This window comes from Aphis gossypii, chromosome X, assembly GCF_020184175.1.
Source record: "Aphis gossypii isolate Hap1 chromosome X, ASM2018417v2, whole genome shotgun sequence".
Lineage (NCBI taxonomy): Eukaryota > Metazoa > Arthropoda > Insecta > Hemiptera > Aphididae > Aphis > Aphis gossypii.
The window spans coordinates 39,654,534-39,675,780 of record NC_065533.1 but is presented as its reverse complement, the minus strand read 5'-3'; the positions used below and the strand labels follow the sequence as shown (position 1 = coordinate 39,675,780).

Below are 21,247 nucleotides of genomic sequence, written 5' to 3'. Positions count from 1 at the left end.
CAGGTAGCACACGCGTATTATATTAAACGCTTTGATCATTATTATTGTTATTATTATATTGTTTTCCCCGCAGATATAAACCCAGTTATTAAATATTAATAATAATACTACGACCACGCGTAATGATGTTTTGATGTTTTAACGTTAGCGTAAGTACCTACATCACTAATACGAACCAAAATACGATGCAGAAACTGCTGTTTTTCAGATTTGTTTTTAACTCGGCAATTAAAACGCTGAATTGCGAGGTTACTAAAAATAAATCATAATTATTATTGTGAATTTAACATAGAATTTTTACTTTAAGTAAACAATTAAAAGTATTTCTGCTTTATAGATGATTACAATAACTGCTGCAGTTACTTGAATATTATTTCTCTTAATTTATACATGAAAAATAATAGTAGGTAAATAGTTTAACTCTATAGGAGCAAAATATATTTGTCTTAGAGCTTGAAGAAAAGTTAAACTTACTATTAGTGTAATATGTTTTGTATCAAGTTTAAAATTAATTCTTGTAAAAAAAATAGTTGGGCTAAGTGTGTGTGTGTGTGTATGTATAAAATGAATAAGAACATCAGGTACCGGAAAGTGAAAAACAATTTAAATTTAATAACGGAACTAATAGTATATGAGTTAATATTAAATTGTTAAACATAGCAATAATATTATAACGGTATTAATATTAGGTTTAGTCAAGAAACTTTGGATATACTAAAAAGATTAATTTATACTAATATTAACAAAAAAGTTTAATCTGGAAACTGAAATGTTTAAAAGTGAATTTTCTTCAATAAACAAATAATTTACTCAAAAGTGATAAAAAAAAAAATGTAATACATGGATAAACTGGAGAATAGAAATTGTCTGTAGAAGAGAAAATATTTACAATAATACATTAAAATATATTAAAAGTATACTGTTACCGTGTTACAGTTAATAGTTGTTCATGTAAACGAAGTTTTAAAATTGAGTTTAATTAAAACAAAGTTACCTACGCAGTAAAACGGTTCCCGACATTTTTGAAACTATTACCAATAAATTGGATTAGATATTCTCAAATACCCCTCCCCTCCAAAAAAAAGTTAACTTAAAAAAACAAATAATAATTTTTAATTTGTTAATTATCAGTGGGTAATCACCAAAGCTACGTATTAACATAAATTATATTATACAAATGAATACTCTAAAGTCTAAAGTACTCATATTAGTTGTAAAGTAGAAAAATGATTAGACAACATTTAGCTAGTAGTTTTTCTAATATATAATATTATTATTGATTATGTTTATTAAAATATGTAAGTTCCAAAATTTTTTTTAAAATTATTTGACTCTATGAATGAGTAAAAAAGATGATCATATAGTTGTTAATAATTCGATATCGATATCGAAAGTATCACAACCTATTGGTTTGTGCTTTATTATATCATATTATTATAATAATATAACGTTACAACCCTGATTTTTAAACCTTTATTTCTAAAGCCACCCTTTTAGCTAACTCGATAAGTTTACTCATATTATACTATAGAATAGATTACTTCCGGTCAATTGACAATTGTGGGTGCATTATTATTTATCAGTAGACGAAACAATAATGTCGTTCTTACGGAATAAACGATCATCAATGACTTATAAACTAATGGAAATAAGACATTCTTTTAGAAAAAGCGAACGATAAGCATACTATTATTAGAAACAGTAACCGATTACTATTATATTGTTCGTAGAATACGGAAAACGTTCTAGGGTTTAGTATTTTAGATTCCGGAAGAATTGAAATATGTATTCGTCTTTTACAATGACGTTTCTTTACCTCGCTTTTTTCAGTGTGCTCCTATAAAGTCCAAATTAGTCACGTCCGTTAATATAAATTATTTTGTCCAGTTTGTAGGTAGGTTTATATAGACAAGGGATTTTTTCATTTCTCTCAGTTGTCGCTGCAGCCCTGGGGGGGCTGAAGAGAATTGTTAGCAAATGCGATTTTAATCAAGTTCCGCTCAGATTAGTTTTCCAAACGTATTATTTTAAATCGATTCCCGATCTCTAATAAATATAAAAATACGACTAATACGAGTACCTGCACAGAGCGGAACAAAATATCGATCATTTGCTGTGTTTAATGTTTATATATCGTCCAAACATTTTTCTCGAATTCAAGCGGCAAATCAATACTTCAATTTACTTTATTTCAATTTAAAAAAACTCGAGTGTGAATCGCGTAACAATAATAATAATATTATAGGTATCTAATTTATATACTAAAGATATCGACCGAATTTTCAGTCAGTATTGTATAATATAAACATTATAAACACAAATCAATGTACTCTATAGTGTACCTATAGTGGAGGAAGAAGTCTTGAATTTATATTCCAAAGAAATACGTAAAGATACTTAGCTCGAGGTAATATTATACATAATATTTTAACCAGTTATTCATTTATATTACATTATTATATACTACGGAAATGAAATTGTGTCATAAACTGTTAGATAATATGCAAATTATAATTAAATTGTTTTATGAACAATTCGACAATGAAACATGTAAACAAATATTATATAATACAATATATTGTACACGATGGTCCAAAGTAATTTTAATTACTATATCCGTGCTTTGGATACCCGAATAGTCGAATACATAGGCAATACGAGTATAATGTATATATATTTATAATTTTATAATGGCCGGTTGATATTCCACAGGGAAAACACCCAGGAAAGGTTATATTCAATTCTCAATAAACTGTTAGTGCGTGATTTATTAGATAGGAAACTATTATGAGTTAAAGGAAAATCTATGCTGAATGGGTAAATAATCATATTCGGTGCTGTATCTAGAATTTTAGTACGGTGAGTTCAGCAGCTCACGGCAGCTCTTCATACTTCGCATGCACTTTCAACAGATTATTACTATCGCTTCACTCGATTTTAATTATTTTGATATAAAAAAAAATATGTATAAACAAAAGGTAGTGTGAAAAACGTTATTTTTTTGTTACAGCATATATTTTCTAACAAAAATTAAAAAAAATAATAATTTTGAATCTCCGCAATTTTTTCTATTATAATTTTCTTTACTTAGAACTATTTTTATAGTTTGATTTCTTTTCTTTTTTTTTTTAAACTATTTATAAGCATGAGCATGTATTTGATTTTTTTTAGTTATTTTTTCTAAAAATATTGATAAAAATTATTCGTTAAATCAAAATGTTTAGAAAGATACCAGATCTTACACAAATTAGTATACAAATAATAAAAATAAATATTCATAGTTTTATTATATATAATTACATTTACATTTTTAAATGCGAAAGTTTTAAAAAAAATTGTATAAAGTTTTTAAATCATGACAATTTGCAAATTCATATACGAATTATTTGTTGTAAAAAAATTATAAAATCTTAAATTTGAGTAACTAATGTATAAAAAATAATGCTGTATAATATTTCCAATAACTTGAGCCATAATAAATTTGTTATTAATAAATTGTATTTATTTTTTAGCATTCTAATTTGAATCAAATTACATACAATTTTATAATAATGTTTGATTTTAGTGTGTTATAATTTATAAACATTATATTTGGCGATTTAAGATGTTTACGTATATTATGAATTAATTATTAATAATATAATAAATTCAATGTTTTCGACAAAAATTAAATCAACCTATACACCATACTACTTATAAATTATAATAAAATAATTTTTTTTAATAGCAGTATTATAACAAATTTCGGGAAATGTGCAAATAATATAGATTGACAGACAGTCTTTACTCAGAATCGTTTTTCGCTTACAATAATACATCATTGAATTCGAATTGAATACATCCATTACAGTGATCCATCGACACCCACTATAGAATAACGGTATATCTTTTTTTTCAAATGAAAATATTCAGAATAAAGGGTACATAGAATATAGAGAAAAAATTATGGATCAGCTGACCTTATATCTACCCACCCCTTCCTCGTAAAGTATGCCCATGATTATAATATTATTTCCACAAGCCAACGCAAACACCTATAACAAGCTACTTAAGCGTTCCAGTGAATGTGAAATATTTTGTTTTCAAAATTAAATGTATAATGAAATTGAAACCACAGGAAATATCAAGAGATATAGAGGGCATCTCATTTGTATTAATATAATATACTATAATAATATAAAATACATAAACGATTTATAATTTACTATATTTAGCGTACAAATTGTATAATTTAAGTAAAATGCATACTACCGGTCGTGATTAAATTTTACAACTACGAACGCTTTTTGTTACATATTATTATTAGACTAATACACTGTATGTAATGTAATACTTACAAACTTGAAGTGTTTAGGTCAAGTTTAAAACAAATTACGCTGCCTAGAACCTATAAACACTTAATTTTTAATAATATTATTATGTGTATGTAATATTGATAAACTATTAAACTAATAGAATCAATTTATTGATAGGCTTAATTTAAACAAAGACATGCATAATAATAACAATATTAACAATACTTGTGTCTCGTATACTTGTAATATACTACGTTGTATAATACTTAATTTTTATTATGTTATGCTCCCATATCGCATTTGTGAATTTGGTATATTATTCACTAATATTAATATTTGCTATTATACTGACAAAGTTTTATATATATATTTTTTTTTATAACGTTTAAAATATTAATAAGTGGCTGTAGACAATCACAATTGTATCAGGCGGATCGGAATCCTCTACTTAAAAATGTCAATCGTCAGTCTAAATTTTTCTTTTTCAACGTTCATTAATGTTCTTCTCATAGTTTTCATTTCTAGCGAAATGTATTTTTTATTTCTTTTCGATATTAAATAATTAGCAACGTTTTACTGTAATGAATCACTTTTCTGCGTTTCTAGAAATACGTTTTATTAATAAGTGAGTTTGAGACGCAATACTGTATCGAACATTCTTTGTTTTTTCATTCCTTAGAAATTGAATGGTTCGTGTTATATATTACATTGGTACGGTAACTGAATCTTAGAAATATTTTATTGTCTCTAGTCAACAAAAATAATCAGAAACTAATCAATAATATAATGTTTTATTTATTTCATTAAACGAAATTTAATAATATTTCTACAAGACAAGAAATATTTTTTTTGTCTGTATGTTCGAATATTCAATTCGTAAAACCTTTAAATGACATACTTAAAAAACTAAGTACCTAGATATTTTTTTGATATTTTAAAATGCGAAATAAATCAAAAAATAAAATAAAATAGTATCATTTAGTTTTTAGGATGCCTATAAATATCTTAATTTAAATATTTCTTAAATGTTACTGTTGATCGATTATTAAGAATAGTGAAATATTTCAAGTTTTTATGGCTTGTATGTTTTTGAATTCTAAAAAAAATGAAATCAGTCTAATCGAAAACTAATGTTTCATAAATATTCCAGTTTTCTTGCTGATTTTTGTCAAAAGTATTATTATAGAACTATTATATTACTATGTTATAGAACTTTTCTATTTTTGACATCCCAAAATACCAACTAAATAATTTTTTTTACTAAATATCACTACTAATATAATAGATGATCGAATAAAGAAGTCTGCTATAATAAATTATAATAAAATGTAACGAAAGAAAAAAAAAGAAAATTTGAAAACTTGCTTTATTCATATTTTGTAATCTAAAAATTTGAAATCGTATTGGAATTTATGTCGTAGAATATTAATGCGAAATTGTTGGTCGTACGTACTAAGAAAACAAAGTTTTAGAAAATTTACTCGTCTTTATAGAATTCTCGAAAGCAAGTAATTAGATTTAAAATTATTATTACTTTTTGGAAAAAAAACTAACTAACATTTTAAGACTTGGGTTATACGAAAGGCCAAGTACATATGAAGTTTCTCTAAGAATCTTTGTAAATTAAAAATAGTTGAGATCGATGATAAGTATTTATCAGAATTGAAAACTATACGTATTAAACTTAGAAAATCACAAATAATTGAAACAAAAAATAAAAACAACAGCGAACAACTCGGAAACTTGTTATAATTTAACTATAAAAACTTCATGAGATTTGATGTTATCTGTTTTTTCGTGCAAAACTTACCTAGTATATTAAGTATCAATAAAACAATAAGCAATCTGAAAATATTCTTAAATTTACTATGGAATTTCAATATTATAAGTAGTAAGTATGGGTTTATCATTGATATTTTATGTAAATGTCTTCTTTTATTTCCCCCTTAATAACCACATATCTCGAAGAATGACAAGAGTACAATATTTTACTAATTATGGTTATAAGTCATAACTATCTTGAAAATAATTTAATACTTCAAATAATTACATAAATAGAACGTAACCGCATATAATGTTCTATGAATATTTTATGACTCTATTTTACTAGCTCTCTATGAAAATATATTTTAATATTTAATTTGTGTTAATAAGTTCATCATACGAATTTTTATATAGGTATTATTTATTCAATTTACAAAAAACTTTTATTTTTTAACTTGAATAATAATATTAATTTCAACACGTATGTATATTGTATATAGGTATATTATATTTATAAATAAAATTAAAAGTACACGAGGCTATTATTTTATTTTAAATATCTTATAAAATAAAAACTGATGAAAAAAAAATGTCAATTAAGCGTATAAGCAACAGTATGAACGATAACCACACGGTTAATGGTTTTAGTATGGATAAAATATAATCAGAACCATACAATTTTTTAACAATAATAAAATATTATTTAAAGAAAAAAAACACGGTTCTGTGGGCTATACCCTATAACCTACATTGCTTTTATACCTTAATCTAGGTCTAAGATTATAAATACACGATAGGAATTTTGTAAGCATCTATGTAAAAACAAAAATTTTTTAATATTACTAACATAAATCATAGATATGCGAAGCGGAATATTGAGAAACATAATAATTTAGGTATGCGTATTTTATCAATATTGTATCGGCATAATAACTAACTGCAGCAGGCTTCATAAGTATATTAACCAATAGGACAATATAGGTACCGTCTGACGTTAAATCCACCACGAACATTCCTGTCAATGCTAATTTAATTATAAATTTAGTATATTAGTTAGTTTTGTATTTCGTGATTGAAAAATACCAAAACGCATCCAGAAGTATAAAATTCGAGTTATTTATGTATAAATACATTTTTCGTTGAATTAAAATTAATATTTTAAACGTATATAATAGTACATATTTGTATCACATTAAACTACTCGAAAGGTATAAAGTACTACATATTATAAAAATGACAATAACCCGCTTGTACTTCCATACACACACACACACCCTCTTGGCTACCGTACATGAACGATGATACTTATGCTGAGTAATACAGTTACCTATGTTTATTTACGTTACATTATATACGTAGAAATGTTTAATACGACGAAAAAATAATTACCTTTAATAACACCGACTCGCTCAGCTTCTCTCGGTTAATTATTTTTATTGCAACATTTTTTCCAGTAACGCAATGAATGCCGAGCTTCACTAATCCTGAAAAAAAAATACATTTTGATATTACTGATACTATAGTATTATTGTTTATACAACAATCAACATAATAATATAATATTAACATCTGCCGAGAAATTATAATATTATTATTGCACTTAAATACGAAAGTAGTAATTAACTAATTAAAAATTTTTCGTTTTAGAAAAATTTAGTAATATAATATGAAATAGGTAAGTAAATATACTATAAGTGTATTAATGTACAAGGTCTTAAATAAAAATAATTCACAATCATAATCATAGTAAAATTAATAATACATTTTCTGTCTTGTTTTTAGGTATAATAATATAATATATTAAAGAGAATGTAGATAAACATAAAATACTTTGTATCTCTTTTAAGTGTTAGTGGCAGGTATATAAGCCACTAATGTTTGTATGGTAGGCGGGCAGAATACAATTTATGTATCGGACTTTACTTCAACTGTGGTTTTATAAAAGACACTTGTAAAATTACGAAAAATGAGCAGCGGCAGATCTATTATTTATCTAAATACTTTAAGTTCAGTAATCGATTAATGATATTATTCTACTTATTTATAATATTTTTGTTTATATAATTTTGTAGTATCAAAACGTTAGCATGCAGGTGGTGGTTGAATTATACAATTAAACTATAAAGGGTCATGATTTTTCTTCGACTCAGAATATATTTAGGAATGAATATAATCTTCAAACTTTATGTTATTAAAAATGGCGTCCTAAATATTTCCAAAATGTTGTCCTACATTGACTTAGATATTTTTTGTCCAAATAATGTAATCAAAATATTATTATGTTTATAAAAATAAATAAGAGTTATGAAAATCTAATACTTATGTAAAATAATATATTTATTTATTATTTTTATATTTATTGATAGTACGAATTAAATTATTCTAAAATATGTTCTTTGTACTTATAATAACAATATATTATTTAAAATTTCATATTTAACGATTATATGCATGCATTTTTTGTTAAAGATTTCTAGTTTAAAAATTTAAAAATAAATAAACTTTAAAATTAAAAATGCTTGCACATTTATTTTGTGTTAAACTTAAGTTAATGAAATATAATTGGTTAAAAAATATATACATTATAAGATATAAGAATTTATAGAATTTATTATGTAAGTTTTTAATTATCAGATATCGTTGATAAAGTGTTGAAAATTTAAAACCATTTACGAAAAAAATTATTTGTTGCATTTATTGGTCATTTTGTCAAACAGTGGACTAGTGGAGTGTAAGTTACATGCCACTTGAATAAAATTTGTTTTTATATTACTATCACTTGTTTAAAATTATGCCAACTCTTCCTGCAGAGATATTTTATCAATATTGATAATTATGGTTAATTATAATTCATTTACCCACGTTTATTTTTCACTAATAATAAAGTGGTGACTACGAGTATAGGTACACGAAACAGCTACCTTAAGTTGTTATAGCATGAATATTTTTGCTTATAGGGAAATATTATTGGCAGCTTCTATGAATATTTTAATTGTCTTGATCATTGAATTTTGAATTTAATGTTTGAACGTTACTCTCCATAAAATAATATAAAAAAATAGATAAACTTTTTTTTTTAATTGAGTCTAAGTCATATTATATATTTCTATATTAACTTTAAACTTATTAATTGAAATTTATTATTTGTTCGATGTTAACTTCTAATCTATCAATGTTGAGTTCAATTAACTTAACTTGAATTAATTATTTTTATTAAAATTTGCATCTTTGGTTAGCTATATGATATGATATATATAATATATATGGTACCTATACAGTGTGTTCAACAATTTAGAGAACACTGAATTTCTCGGCCACATTTTTTTGGAATAAATCAATTTTTTTTTACAAACTGGTGATACATAAATACACATTTTTGATACATTTCAACATTTTTTTGAAATTTTGATTTGCGCATGCTCAATAAAAACTTTTTTTTTTGAATAGCAACTCCTATTTTGAACACCATATTCAGATAGGCCTATTTTTTAAAGCAATTTTGATGTATCAACTATGGTTCTAAATTCAAAATTGACTGAATAAGAGCCATGTCAATTTTAATAAATAATACATTTATTATTTTAAAAAAATTATAAAATCATTTAAAATTAGTTCTTATTGGTTACTTTTTGAATATTTGTTTTTTTTTTTTAAGTGTTATAATTTTATACCCATATTATGTTAGTCTTGTTTATGACAATTCTAAAAAAAAAAACATATAAATATTCAAAAAGTAATCAATAATTTTAAATGATTTTATAAATTTTTAAAATAATGAAAAAATGTATTATTTATTAAAATGTACAAGGCTCTTATTCAGTCAATTTTAAATTTAGAACTATAGTTGATACATCAAAATTGCTTTAAAAAATAGGCCTATCTGAATATCAAAAAAAAAGTTTTTATTGAGCATGCGCAAATCAAAATTTCAAAAAATTTTGAAATTTATCAAAAAATGTGTATTTATATATCACCAGTTTGTAAAAAAAAAATCAATTTATTCCTAAAAAATGCGACCAAGAAATTCAGTGTCCCCTAAAATGGTGAATACACTGTATATATATATATAATAGTTGTTTAAATATTAATTATTATAATAAATAATACGTTATTGTAGTCGGACATGTGGTGATGAATAACGTGAGAGATATTTTAATAATATTTTTATTGATCTTAGCTAGGTATGCTTTTAAGTCTTACTTCATAAAATAATAATAAATACTTTATGTAAAACTGATAAAATACATCATAATATATTTTTATATTTACTGTACCAGAAATTTGATATGATTCCTTTTCATTTAAAATTTACCTGTCAGTAGTATAAGTAATACTAGTAGTATTATACAAATCCATTTTTTCTTTTACTTTTACTTTTTAATAAGATTCATTTTGAAAATCAAATTTCAGTTCACTAACAATTCTCAATTGCTAAATTGAAACGAATCACACTTTGCTACGAAATTCAAAACTTCACTTCACTTTCCTTAGTAACAAGGTATTATATAATAATTTAATGGTGTTTTTGTATTCTTGTTATACGTTTTAATATATAGAAACCATTTTGAATGTAATTAAATTTTCAATAATGTTGTAAAATATTTCTTTTCATAATTATTAACGTAATCATAAAAAAATAAATAAAATATTACAGATAAATGACTTTCAGAAAATTTGATAAAATAACTAGAGTATAATACGATTATACAATATATTAATTTTACAAAGTGAATTAAACATTTTACTACGCATTGTAACTTTTAATAGATATTAAAAAATAATTATAAACATATATTGTTAATGATTTTTTTTTGAAAATATTTTGATATTATCATACAATCATAATATATTATCATACATGCATGTTATACAAGGGTATAAGGTGATTTTTTTAAAGTTAAACACTCATTATTTATCAAAAAGTATTAACGTTTTAGGAAATATTTTTTTTTTTTCATAATTTAAGCCAATACGAAACGATATTTTTGAAAATAAAAAATATTTTCATCATCAACACATGTTTTCAATTTCATAGTACAAAATTCAAATACAAAAATAGAGAAAGAAGGTAACTGGGTCTGCTATGTAGTAGGTGTCGAATGTTCATTAAGTAATTTACTGTAATTTATATCAGAAACATTGTACATTATCTAGAAAATTGTATGTTGTTTTATGTTTTAAATTATGTAATTATTTTTTAAAACTACGTTCATTCTTTGTAAACACAGAAGGTAAATATGTTTAAAGAATACACATTTCTATAAGCTTAAAAAATAATTAAAATTATAACAAAAAAGCCATTTTATAAATGCAAGTATGTATTATTTACATGAATATTTTAAAGGTTATCTATCTCATTGGAATTTCAATGAATTATCCATTATTTTATTTAGATAACTTTTGGGTTAGGTTAGGTTAATTTAATTAACTAAAACTCAAGGATAAATCATAACATAAAAAGTGTTTTGAATGAAAACAGTCGGTTAGCCTATATTAGGTATACCTACTAACTATATTTAAATTATCTAATTTTACTATTACTATCACAATTTAATTTTTGCCGTAAACATTGCATTTAACTGATACACTATGATTATTATTAAAACTAGTTTATATGATATTATAATACGTATTTAGATTTACGTAACTCTCTGTCATTCCACTTTTATCATTTATGCTTTAATACTTAGAGCGTTAGAACCAATAAATAAATTAATAGTTTGAAATTCGACTTTTACATTATTGGTAATCAAATTCCCAGAAAACTATTCTGCTTCAGCTTATGAAATTAAAATATATGATGTACCAACCTAAATACTATAAATCATTTTCAAGTGTATATAATACGTGTACTTATAATACACAATCGTAATAAATACGTAACAGTAAAATTTTCCATTTAAGCTAGATTTGATAATGACCATCGGTTAATAATTAATATTGTACCTACGACCTATTTTCTCCGATCTCGACGTCAATCATAAATAGTTTTGACCGAATATAATATTATATTATACACTTGAAATACAATAAAGGGTTATGATAAACATTTATATCAAAATATTTTGTTATGCTCATTTTTAGATTCTGAGCAGAATCGTGAATCATATATTGTTTATCGTATATAATGAGGTGTACTTGTGTGTGTGTTTTTTTTGTGTCATCTTTTGGAGCAAAAAATTGATTGGAATTTCAATTTCAATATTTTTTTGGTAGGAAAGTTAATCTAAATCATCTAAGATGCGAGTTAAAAATAAAAATTTCTAATACTATTTTTAATAATTAATCAAACAAAAATATAATTAGGAAAAACATGAATTTTTATGGTATGATTTTAAAAATATTTTGACTATTTGAGGAAGTAAAATGTATGGTTTTTTTTAATAATTTTTGTTAAAAAAATATTTGCTTTGTAAAAAACCTTAAAAATGTAAAATGAAATTTATTATGAGTTATTATTACTAGAATTAAAAAAAAAAAAAAAAAATGTGCATACATTTTGTAAAGTGTTTTAAGTTATACAATAACGTAATTAACAAATATCATCAAAATAGTGTAAACATAAGCAAATTATTTTGTAGTTTTCTGTAAAAAATATTTTATTTTCAGAGCTTATTAGTCTTAAAAAATTCCTCATAGTATGTATTTTATATTAAAACCAAAAATTTTAAAATATTTACTCAAAAGTTAATAACAACGATATAATATTAATATTAATACCTGTAAAATCAAGCTATTGTATCACTATTATAATAACTATGAATTTTAATTTGAAAAATATTATATTTATTTATTTAGAACTACCAAAAACTACTAAACATAAAATGTCATTTTTCTCAAAATAGCATGAAGGGAAATTATGTCATTCTTTCTTAGTACCTCAGTATAATAATACAATGAATTACTATAGTGGCAATATAAGTATATCATAAAATATAATTAGTAAGTATTAAAAGCTAGCCGACGGTCTTCGTTCAAAATCGTTTTTTGGGGACACTAAAATAATGAGATAATATTAAGTACTTACAATTTTTGGATTTAGTTCATTTTTCTCATATTTTTAGTATCTTTATTATTGTATATTCCTGCATAGTTTTTAAAAAGTGTAATTTATGTAACGCATACCAACTTTACAACAGTACGCAATCAGAACATAAAAGAAAAGGAAAAAATTACATTTACCCGAATTTGGAACGCAATTGACGGTCTTCGGGTTTTCATATACAATGATTTATTATCAGTTTAAAATTTAACACAATATGCATTATAGCGACCCATTCGACATCAACTGTAAGGCAGATCAGTACCAACTTGAACATCTTTCTTCGTTTACTTTTTTTTTTAAAAAACTTGCACTTTAAGTCGATTAAATATTTTTAATAGCTGAACATTTATTTTAAACCGACGTGTGAATTATAGAAAAATCTGTGTTATCGATCAGTAAAAACACGTGGCTGTGTTAATGAAATATTATAATATATTATTATAATATTTTTGTCAACCTGTTTTGACTCGGACTTTGAATCTTGCACTAATGCCATATATAATACAAACCATCGAGAGTGGTGCAATACGATTGCGTCCGTTTTAATATTTACACCAAAAAAAAAAAAACATAAAACGTTTACGTTCCATGAAATATAAGTGTTGTCCTTTTAAACAATCGTTTTTTTCCTAATTTTACTACATTATACGACTGACAACAAAATGAAATTGTTGGCTTGGTTAAAAATTGTGTCATATTAATACATGTACACACAATAAATTATTTAAGAATATTAATACATGCCATAATAAATATTTTTATTTTTATTTAGTAAATATATTTTTCCTAAAATGTATAAAATAACGATAAAACTGTTAGCGTTTGTAAATAAAAAACTATGAATTACAATTTTTTGTCATATTGCTTATTTAAATAAAATTAGAAAAAAATGAAATATTTAAGCTTGTTATAAATATTTGAAAGTAATAGACCACGATCCTGTCTTAAAAAAATTGTAATTTATAGTTTTTTAATTATTAACATAATACATTTTATAAAGCTATTTTTTAAGTTTTAATAAAAATATATTTACTAAAAAAATAACTACGAATATTTATTATGACATCTATTAATATTATTAAATAGTTTATTGTGTGTACATGTATTAATTATTAATATGACACAATTACAGTTTTAAGTCTGTAAAATTGGGAATGATATTTTTTATAAGAACCACATCTATATTTTATGAAGCTCTAGTGTAAAACAGGTGCAATCGTCTTACACATTATATCTCATTGTAGGCTTTAAAATAAACTTAATTTAATAAATACAAATATAATATACCTAACCAATAGTAATAGTAGTAATACATAACTATAGGGTTAGGAATTATATGCACTAAAAAAGTTTGAAAAACTATGCATTAGTATCATTTAAAATATGATGTAATAAGCTTGAAAAGATGCAAAAAAAAATATTTATGTTTAATGTATAATAAAATAATTATAACAATATAATTATTATTGAAACAATTTTAAGGTTATACAATGTAATGTATATTAAACTTGTAAACTTACTGGTACATTACATTATACATTGTATTTTGAGTACCTATTTACAAATCGAAACAAAAATGTGTGTAATAACTTATAGTTATATAACATGACTAACATATTATTCATCGTAGTGATTGTTCTAAAGCTTACTACTTTTACAAATATAACTATAGGTAATATCTATTATGTACCCATAACTACTTAATATAATATTATACAATATACATACATTGTTTTTATAAGCACTGACTATATTATAATATTTGTTGGTAAACTCGTGTGTTCTTATAATATTTATCTACTAAGTCATAATAGTACGGCATTTTTGTGTTGGTAAAATTATATTTTCTTTAAAAAATTATTTCAAATGAATTTACTTATTTAAAGCATGATAACAAACATTTTTAATTTCATATTCCAAATTAGAATATTTTTCTAAGAATTTTGACTAAAATATTTGTAGCTACAAAAAATATATTATTTAATAAATATTTGAATACACTTATCTAATAGTACCTATAGTACTTATTTATATTTAAAGTTTAAATGAGCAAAGTGGTGTGCCATCATTTCATAGGTTGGCCACTCTACTGTTCGTCTAAAACCTAAAATCGCACATCTACTAACTAGCGATAAACAACTATACGAGTAGGTACTCACATAATGAGGAAAGAACCCATGCATAGACATGCAGCAGATTCACGGTAGCAGCAATTGGTGAATTTCCAATTTCTCATTGTCAATGGCTATTGCAAACGCATATCATCTTCCGAATATCGTGCTTTATAATTATAATAGTTATACGAATACGGATTCAGATGATGCGCTCAAGTATATGTATATAATATTATTATAGTAAGTACAACTTGAATATAAGTCACTTTAAAATTATGAATAATTATCTACTGGGCCTACCGTATTAAAATAAATTTAAAATACACATTTTAAAAGGTAGTTAAAATAATTTTTGATTATGCAATAAAATTACTTACCTAGTAAAATAATGTAATCTTTTGATAGTAAAGTTATTTAGTAAGTATTTGCAGTGTGATATTATGATGCAACTACTTAATACAAATTGAAAATTCTATTAGATATAATTTTATTTTATTTTTAATTTAAAAGTTTTCATTTTTACAACATTCATCCTTTCCATCCTCCCATTATTTAAACACAGCGTTGACGTGATTGGCTCTATATAATGTTATTATGTGCTGATCGACACAGGGCGGTTTCTACTTTGAAAAGTACTAAGAATTGTTTACCCTACAAAGTACAAACTAGAGTTAATTTTCAACTTTAAAAATAAATATTGAACTATTTTTATTTCATCGAAAGGCGATGATGGACACAAAAAACAAAAAACAATAAATTAACACACATAATTATTGTAAAACATTATAATACATTCATCGTACCATTCAGAGCTTAAAATAAATTACCGAACACGGTGCAAACTATATTTCATGACTAATGATAGACAATTGTAAATAGGTAAAACAAAAACACAGATAACGTGTGTGTGTATAATTTGTGTTTGCGAGGAATTAATAGGGTTAGTTTGAAATCTGTAATCGTACGATACTAAATTGAACATAGCTAGTATAGGGTGTATATGCACTGGTATAATGCAACAAAGTAACTACTTTTAATTTTAAAGTATTTTGAATTTTTCATATGAAAACTATCACCTCACAAAATTTAACAAGCTGAAAACAATGAAAACAGATTGATATAAGATTATAATATATAATATTTCTTACTTCACTTGGAGTGTATTAAATAACTTTGATACAACGCACAACAAACTTTGTTTTTTTTAATCCAAAACGTTGAAATGCATTAAGGACCCACCCATATAATATTATGATGTTAACTAGACGAATATTTTCAAAAGGCACTTGTATGGGTACATTTATTATTTTTATAGCTCTTCACAACTTCACACACTTTTATGTTGTTCTTCAAATTGTAGGTCACCATAATATTAATTGCATTTACTAAATACTGTATGAAACTATGAAAGCATACATAAAAAGTGGCTGCTTATCATCAGTGTTTGTATTGTTGGAGACTTTATAATTATTTATTAAACGTATTATATCATGTTGTATGATATTATGTTTTAAAAATATCAAAATTCATAAAAATTGTTTATACTTTTAAAAATATTAAAAAGCTTTATACACCAGATGTCAGGGTATAAAACACTCTGACCTCGCCCACATTTATTTCATCAAAATATAAAACCTTTTTATAGTATGAACCCGACCATTAACATTATCAAAAGGCATGCTTTTACCAAAAATTCCAAGATCAATTATAATGAAAGTACCTACTTAAAAGGCTACATACTTTATTTTTCATATATGACTTTTACCTTTTATATAATTCGTATAGGTTTAAAATAAAATAAAAAAATAAAATTCATTAATAATATAATATCAATAAGGACTATAGTATTCCCAAAAATAATAAAATATCCCATTGACTATGAGTAAATATGATAAATATGATATATAATAAAAATATCTCTTTTTATTATTATTATTAAAGTTTTCCTGACAAAATAATCTAACTCTCGGCATATAAAATTACAATTTTCTTGCTACATTTCTTGAAAAACTGTTCTTTAAACCCTAATAACTAATTAATTACTATTTTAGAGTTTGTGTATAATATGTAGTCACTTTAACTAATTTTTATCATCTATAATTCTTTATCTAATAGTGAATACAATTAAATTGTGTTTTTTTATTTTTTCGAGAGAGGAGAGGTAAAATTTGGTTATTAGACTGATATTTTGTGTTTAATTTAGAGACCCGCTTTTAATATTTTTTTAATATTTTAATGTCTTCAGATTTATACTAAGGTCTTTAAAACCATCCACACACTATTGTTAATTAACCAACAAATAAACAAAAAAAATAACTTTTATCGTATAAATTGTTTAAATTGTCTCTTTGTTAATAGCTGTTTAAATTTTATTTAACTTCTACATTAATTGGTTTTATATTATATTATTATGTACTGGTTGACACGGTACGGTTTTCTTCTAACGCTCAAGTCGTTGAGCGATAAACTACACATGTCGTCGTTGTTTGAATGCTAATTGTCCACATAACCCGACCCAAATCAGCCTAACTTTAAACAGCTTTCATAAAACATAATACTACGAAATAATAACAAACAATACTAAAATAGTCACGTATTGAAACTCTCAGAATTACCACTCTGAGAATAATAATAATTGCCTCTTTAAATAATATATTTTTGTCTTAAATTTTTTTACCGGCGATGAAATTTTGAAATCGTTGTTTGAGACATCTGACTTGCATACTATTAGTCAATCATATAGACAATCATATTATAAATGCCATCGTTTATAGATCAGTATTATTGTTTTTGTCCAAATTGAAATATCAAAATAATTACAATAAACCATAATAATGTACAGTCAGTAATGTTTTGCCGGAAATATTCGGTAAACCTCAATTTTTACGATGGTAATTACTGACAATGTTAAAAATCTTTAAAAAAAGTTCTACCTCAGCTCGAATTAATTATTTTCTCGGATTCTTTAATATGACTTTAATAACGTATAAACACTAATATTAATATTATAAATTGATATTATCACTGACTTATACAACGAATAACTTAAAATAGTACAATTATTACAATGGTTAGTGATTATACTATGTATTATAGGCAATAATAATTCGAAATTTGAAACAATTTTGATTTGACCACTATTCGTCAAAATATTTTTTGACAAATACTTGATATAGATACTACTAAATATAGTCATCAGCGAATTTAAAATGAGAAATTATAAATAATTTTATATTTTTTTATTTTGTCAATGAAAATTCGAATAAGGAAAGTATAATATCATCGTGCATTTAGTGTAAGACAGTCTACACAAAAATTAAAAAAACAAAACAAAACTAAAGATATATGACTACGCTGCATAATCCATAATACAACACTGCAGTGTTTTAATAGTTCGTATTCGTAAAATATGAGCAACATAATTAATAATACCGTGATGTATGTAATCTATATTAAAGGTAGATACAATGAAAAAGATGTTTACACGCTTTAATAGATTTCATGTTATTGCTTATTATTATTTTTGCGGTGCACGAAAAGTAATTCACTTAGTGCAGCACCGGCAGAGGTATTATAAGGTGGGAGCGTATACGGTGACGACTGACGAGTGTATACTGTGTATACTTATATGCGTACTCGCTCGTTTTCGAAGCGGCCGCGGCGGCGTTGTCATTATTAATATGTTTTTCGTTTGAGTGCCTTTCCCGCGTTTAATGTTTTAATACTTGGGGGGGTTAACAATATTATGTTAATCGATATTGTTACGTCGTTAAAATAATGAAATAATAATAAAAATAATAATAGTAATACGATAAAGAAAAAAACTTTTTCTTTGTTTTTTCTTTAGACCCATTAACAACAATAACCTCTCTTCGAACAAGGGAATTTGTATTATTACATCGTTCCGGAACAGTGTCACGTGGCTTTACACGTAAGGCCGGTTAGCGGGCCTTGGAAAAATATGGTTACCAGAGACCCCAATGTCGACGACGTTGATTTTTCCAAATCCTATTATTTATATTTACAACAAAGTTAATTGCGCAGTATGTTATTATTATTATGTTATTGGTTTTGGAACAAAAATTATGAGCTGTGATTATACGCAATAGTAATAATATGTATTAAAGTTGTTTGCACCGGTCAATAATCTTTTTTTCTTCTATTAAATAATACCTTGAAACGTAATTTCGATGACGAAAATAATATTATTATTACTAGTATGATTGCAGAAGTATTTATAGTATTTTCAGTTTACTAGAATTCGTACACGAAACAAAAGCTGTTTTCGTAAACATTTTATAAACCGAATTTCTAACTAGCAATCGAATTTCTGAGAATACCTAGTCTACATAGTCATGAACTCTTAAGGCATAAGAGCAATACTTTTATTATTAGTTTAAACTGGTTATTACGTTGGTAAACGTATACAAAGACAAACATGAAACGAATAATTCGTGGAATTTTATACTCCGAAATAGAATATTATTCGAAGTATTTAGTTCTGTCTAAAAACTAATTTTGGATAAACAGTTTATTAGTTTTTACTTTACAAGAATATTTAGAATTTAGCTGAGCGAAATAGTGTACCAACACTTTACGGAGTACCTTTGTATTATACCGCTCATTCATTAACCAAAACTTATAATATACTTACAATTTGCAAGCTAGGTAATTTAATACCGAACAAAAGTCGATTTTTATATACATGTACTATATATAATTTATACGTGCTCAAAAAAATATCCGGATTTATAATCAATAATAAGGAATTCAAATTGCTAGTTGTCATTAAAAAAAAAAAAAAAAAATGAAATAAGTAATAGTAAAAATATTTATTTTTAACGACTAACATTTGTAACAAAAATGTATTAAAAAACATTTATAGTTTTTGAAATAATAAGTATTTTACATTAAATAAATCTCTCAGTAGGTATAAGGGGTATTATACACTTCAATAAAATTGTATCAAAAGGGCATAGCCCGTTTAATCATAATAAATAAATAATAATAAAGTGTATATAAGTGTATTTTTTTATTTAATGGGCCACGGAGTGTGTTAATCTGCTTACAGGTACGAGAAAAAAAATTTTAATCCTTTTCGGAAGGTGTCAGGTGGATTATGTAAAGTATAAATCTAAAAATCAAGCGAGGACTATAAGAGGTTTAAAAACGTGTTAATCATGGAGACGCGTACCTGTGTAGTTGTGTTTGTTTCGATCAATCAATTAGCTAATGATGTCGTTCTTATGTCAACAACATGAAATTGGTTTTCACTTGTTTTTATGTTTTAAAATTTAATTTACATCGTGAACAAGAGGAAGCTTATATCGATTTTATAGTAAGTAATGGATTTTATATTTTCGTTGTATATACATATAAACTACCTACTATTACTTTTTGGAGCAGTAATATAAAACGAAATGAGAATAAGATCCGTGTACCGTATACGTAATGCTTGACGCATTGGAAATCGGTCACAGGTGATGGAATTTAAATTTTTCTCAACTTGCGAAATTTATGGTTTTTTTTCTATTATTTTCTAAAAACGAAAAATTGATTGCAACAAAAAATAATTGGCAATATTTGATAATACCGTAGCTAAAATGTCTCCACTAAACGTCAACCAAAAATCTATATCAGAGATTTAATTTGAATTTTTGAAATGTTGAAATGAAAAAAAAAATTTAATTGACGTAATTAATGTTATATTTACAAAAAAAATGAGAAGGACAGTATTATAGATCGATTTAACATAATATTATTGATAACCGTTGGTTGTATTAAGATCATAATAATATTAAGAAATACCTAACAAACGGACCCATGCAGTGATGTGCCTATTTTGTCTATCTATAACGCCGTATCACCACAATAACATTGAAGAATAACAGATATATTACAAAATATGAGGTACTGACAAAATAAAATATATTGCACTGGTGGTACAACACTGGAACGGAAAAAGAAAATGTTGTAGGTACGCATTCAGTTTTTTGTCTTACTATTTATTTGTTTTTGCTTATAATTTA

General features: G+C 24.6%; 1 protein-coding gene across 2 annotated transcripts in view; it reads right to left on the bottom strand.

Annotated features, from left to right (window-relative positions):
* The window catches only part of LOC114127544 (serine/threonine-protein kinase BRSK2), a 94,853-nt gene that overhangs the window by 58,043 nt on the left and 15,563 nt on the right, over positions 1 to 21,247 (bottom strand). For both annotated transcript variants that reach the window (XM_050205901.1, XM_050205900.1), the window contains exon 2: positions 7,449 to 7,543. In XM_050205901.1, coding sequence (XP_050061858.1) covers positions 7,449 to 7,543 — 95 coding nt within the window. The remainder of the gene's footprint in view (positions 1 to 7,448; positions 7,544 to 21,247) is intronic.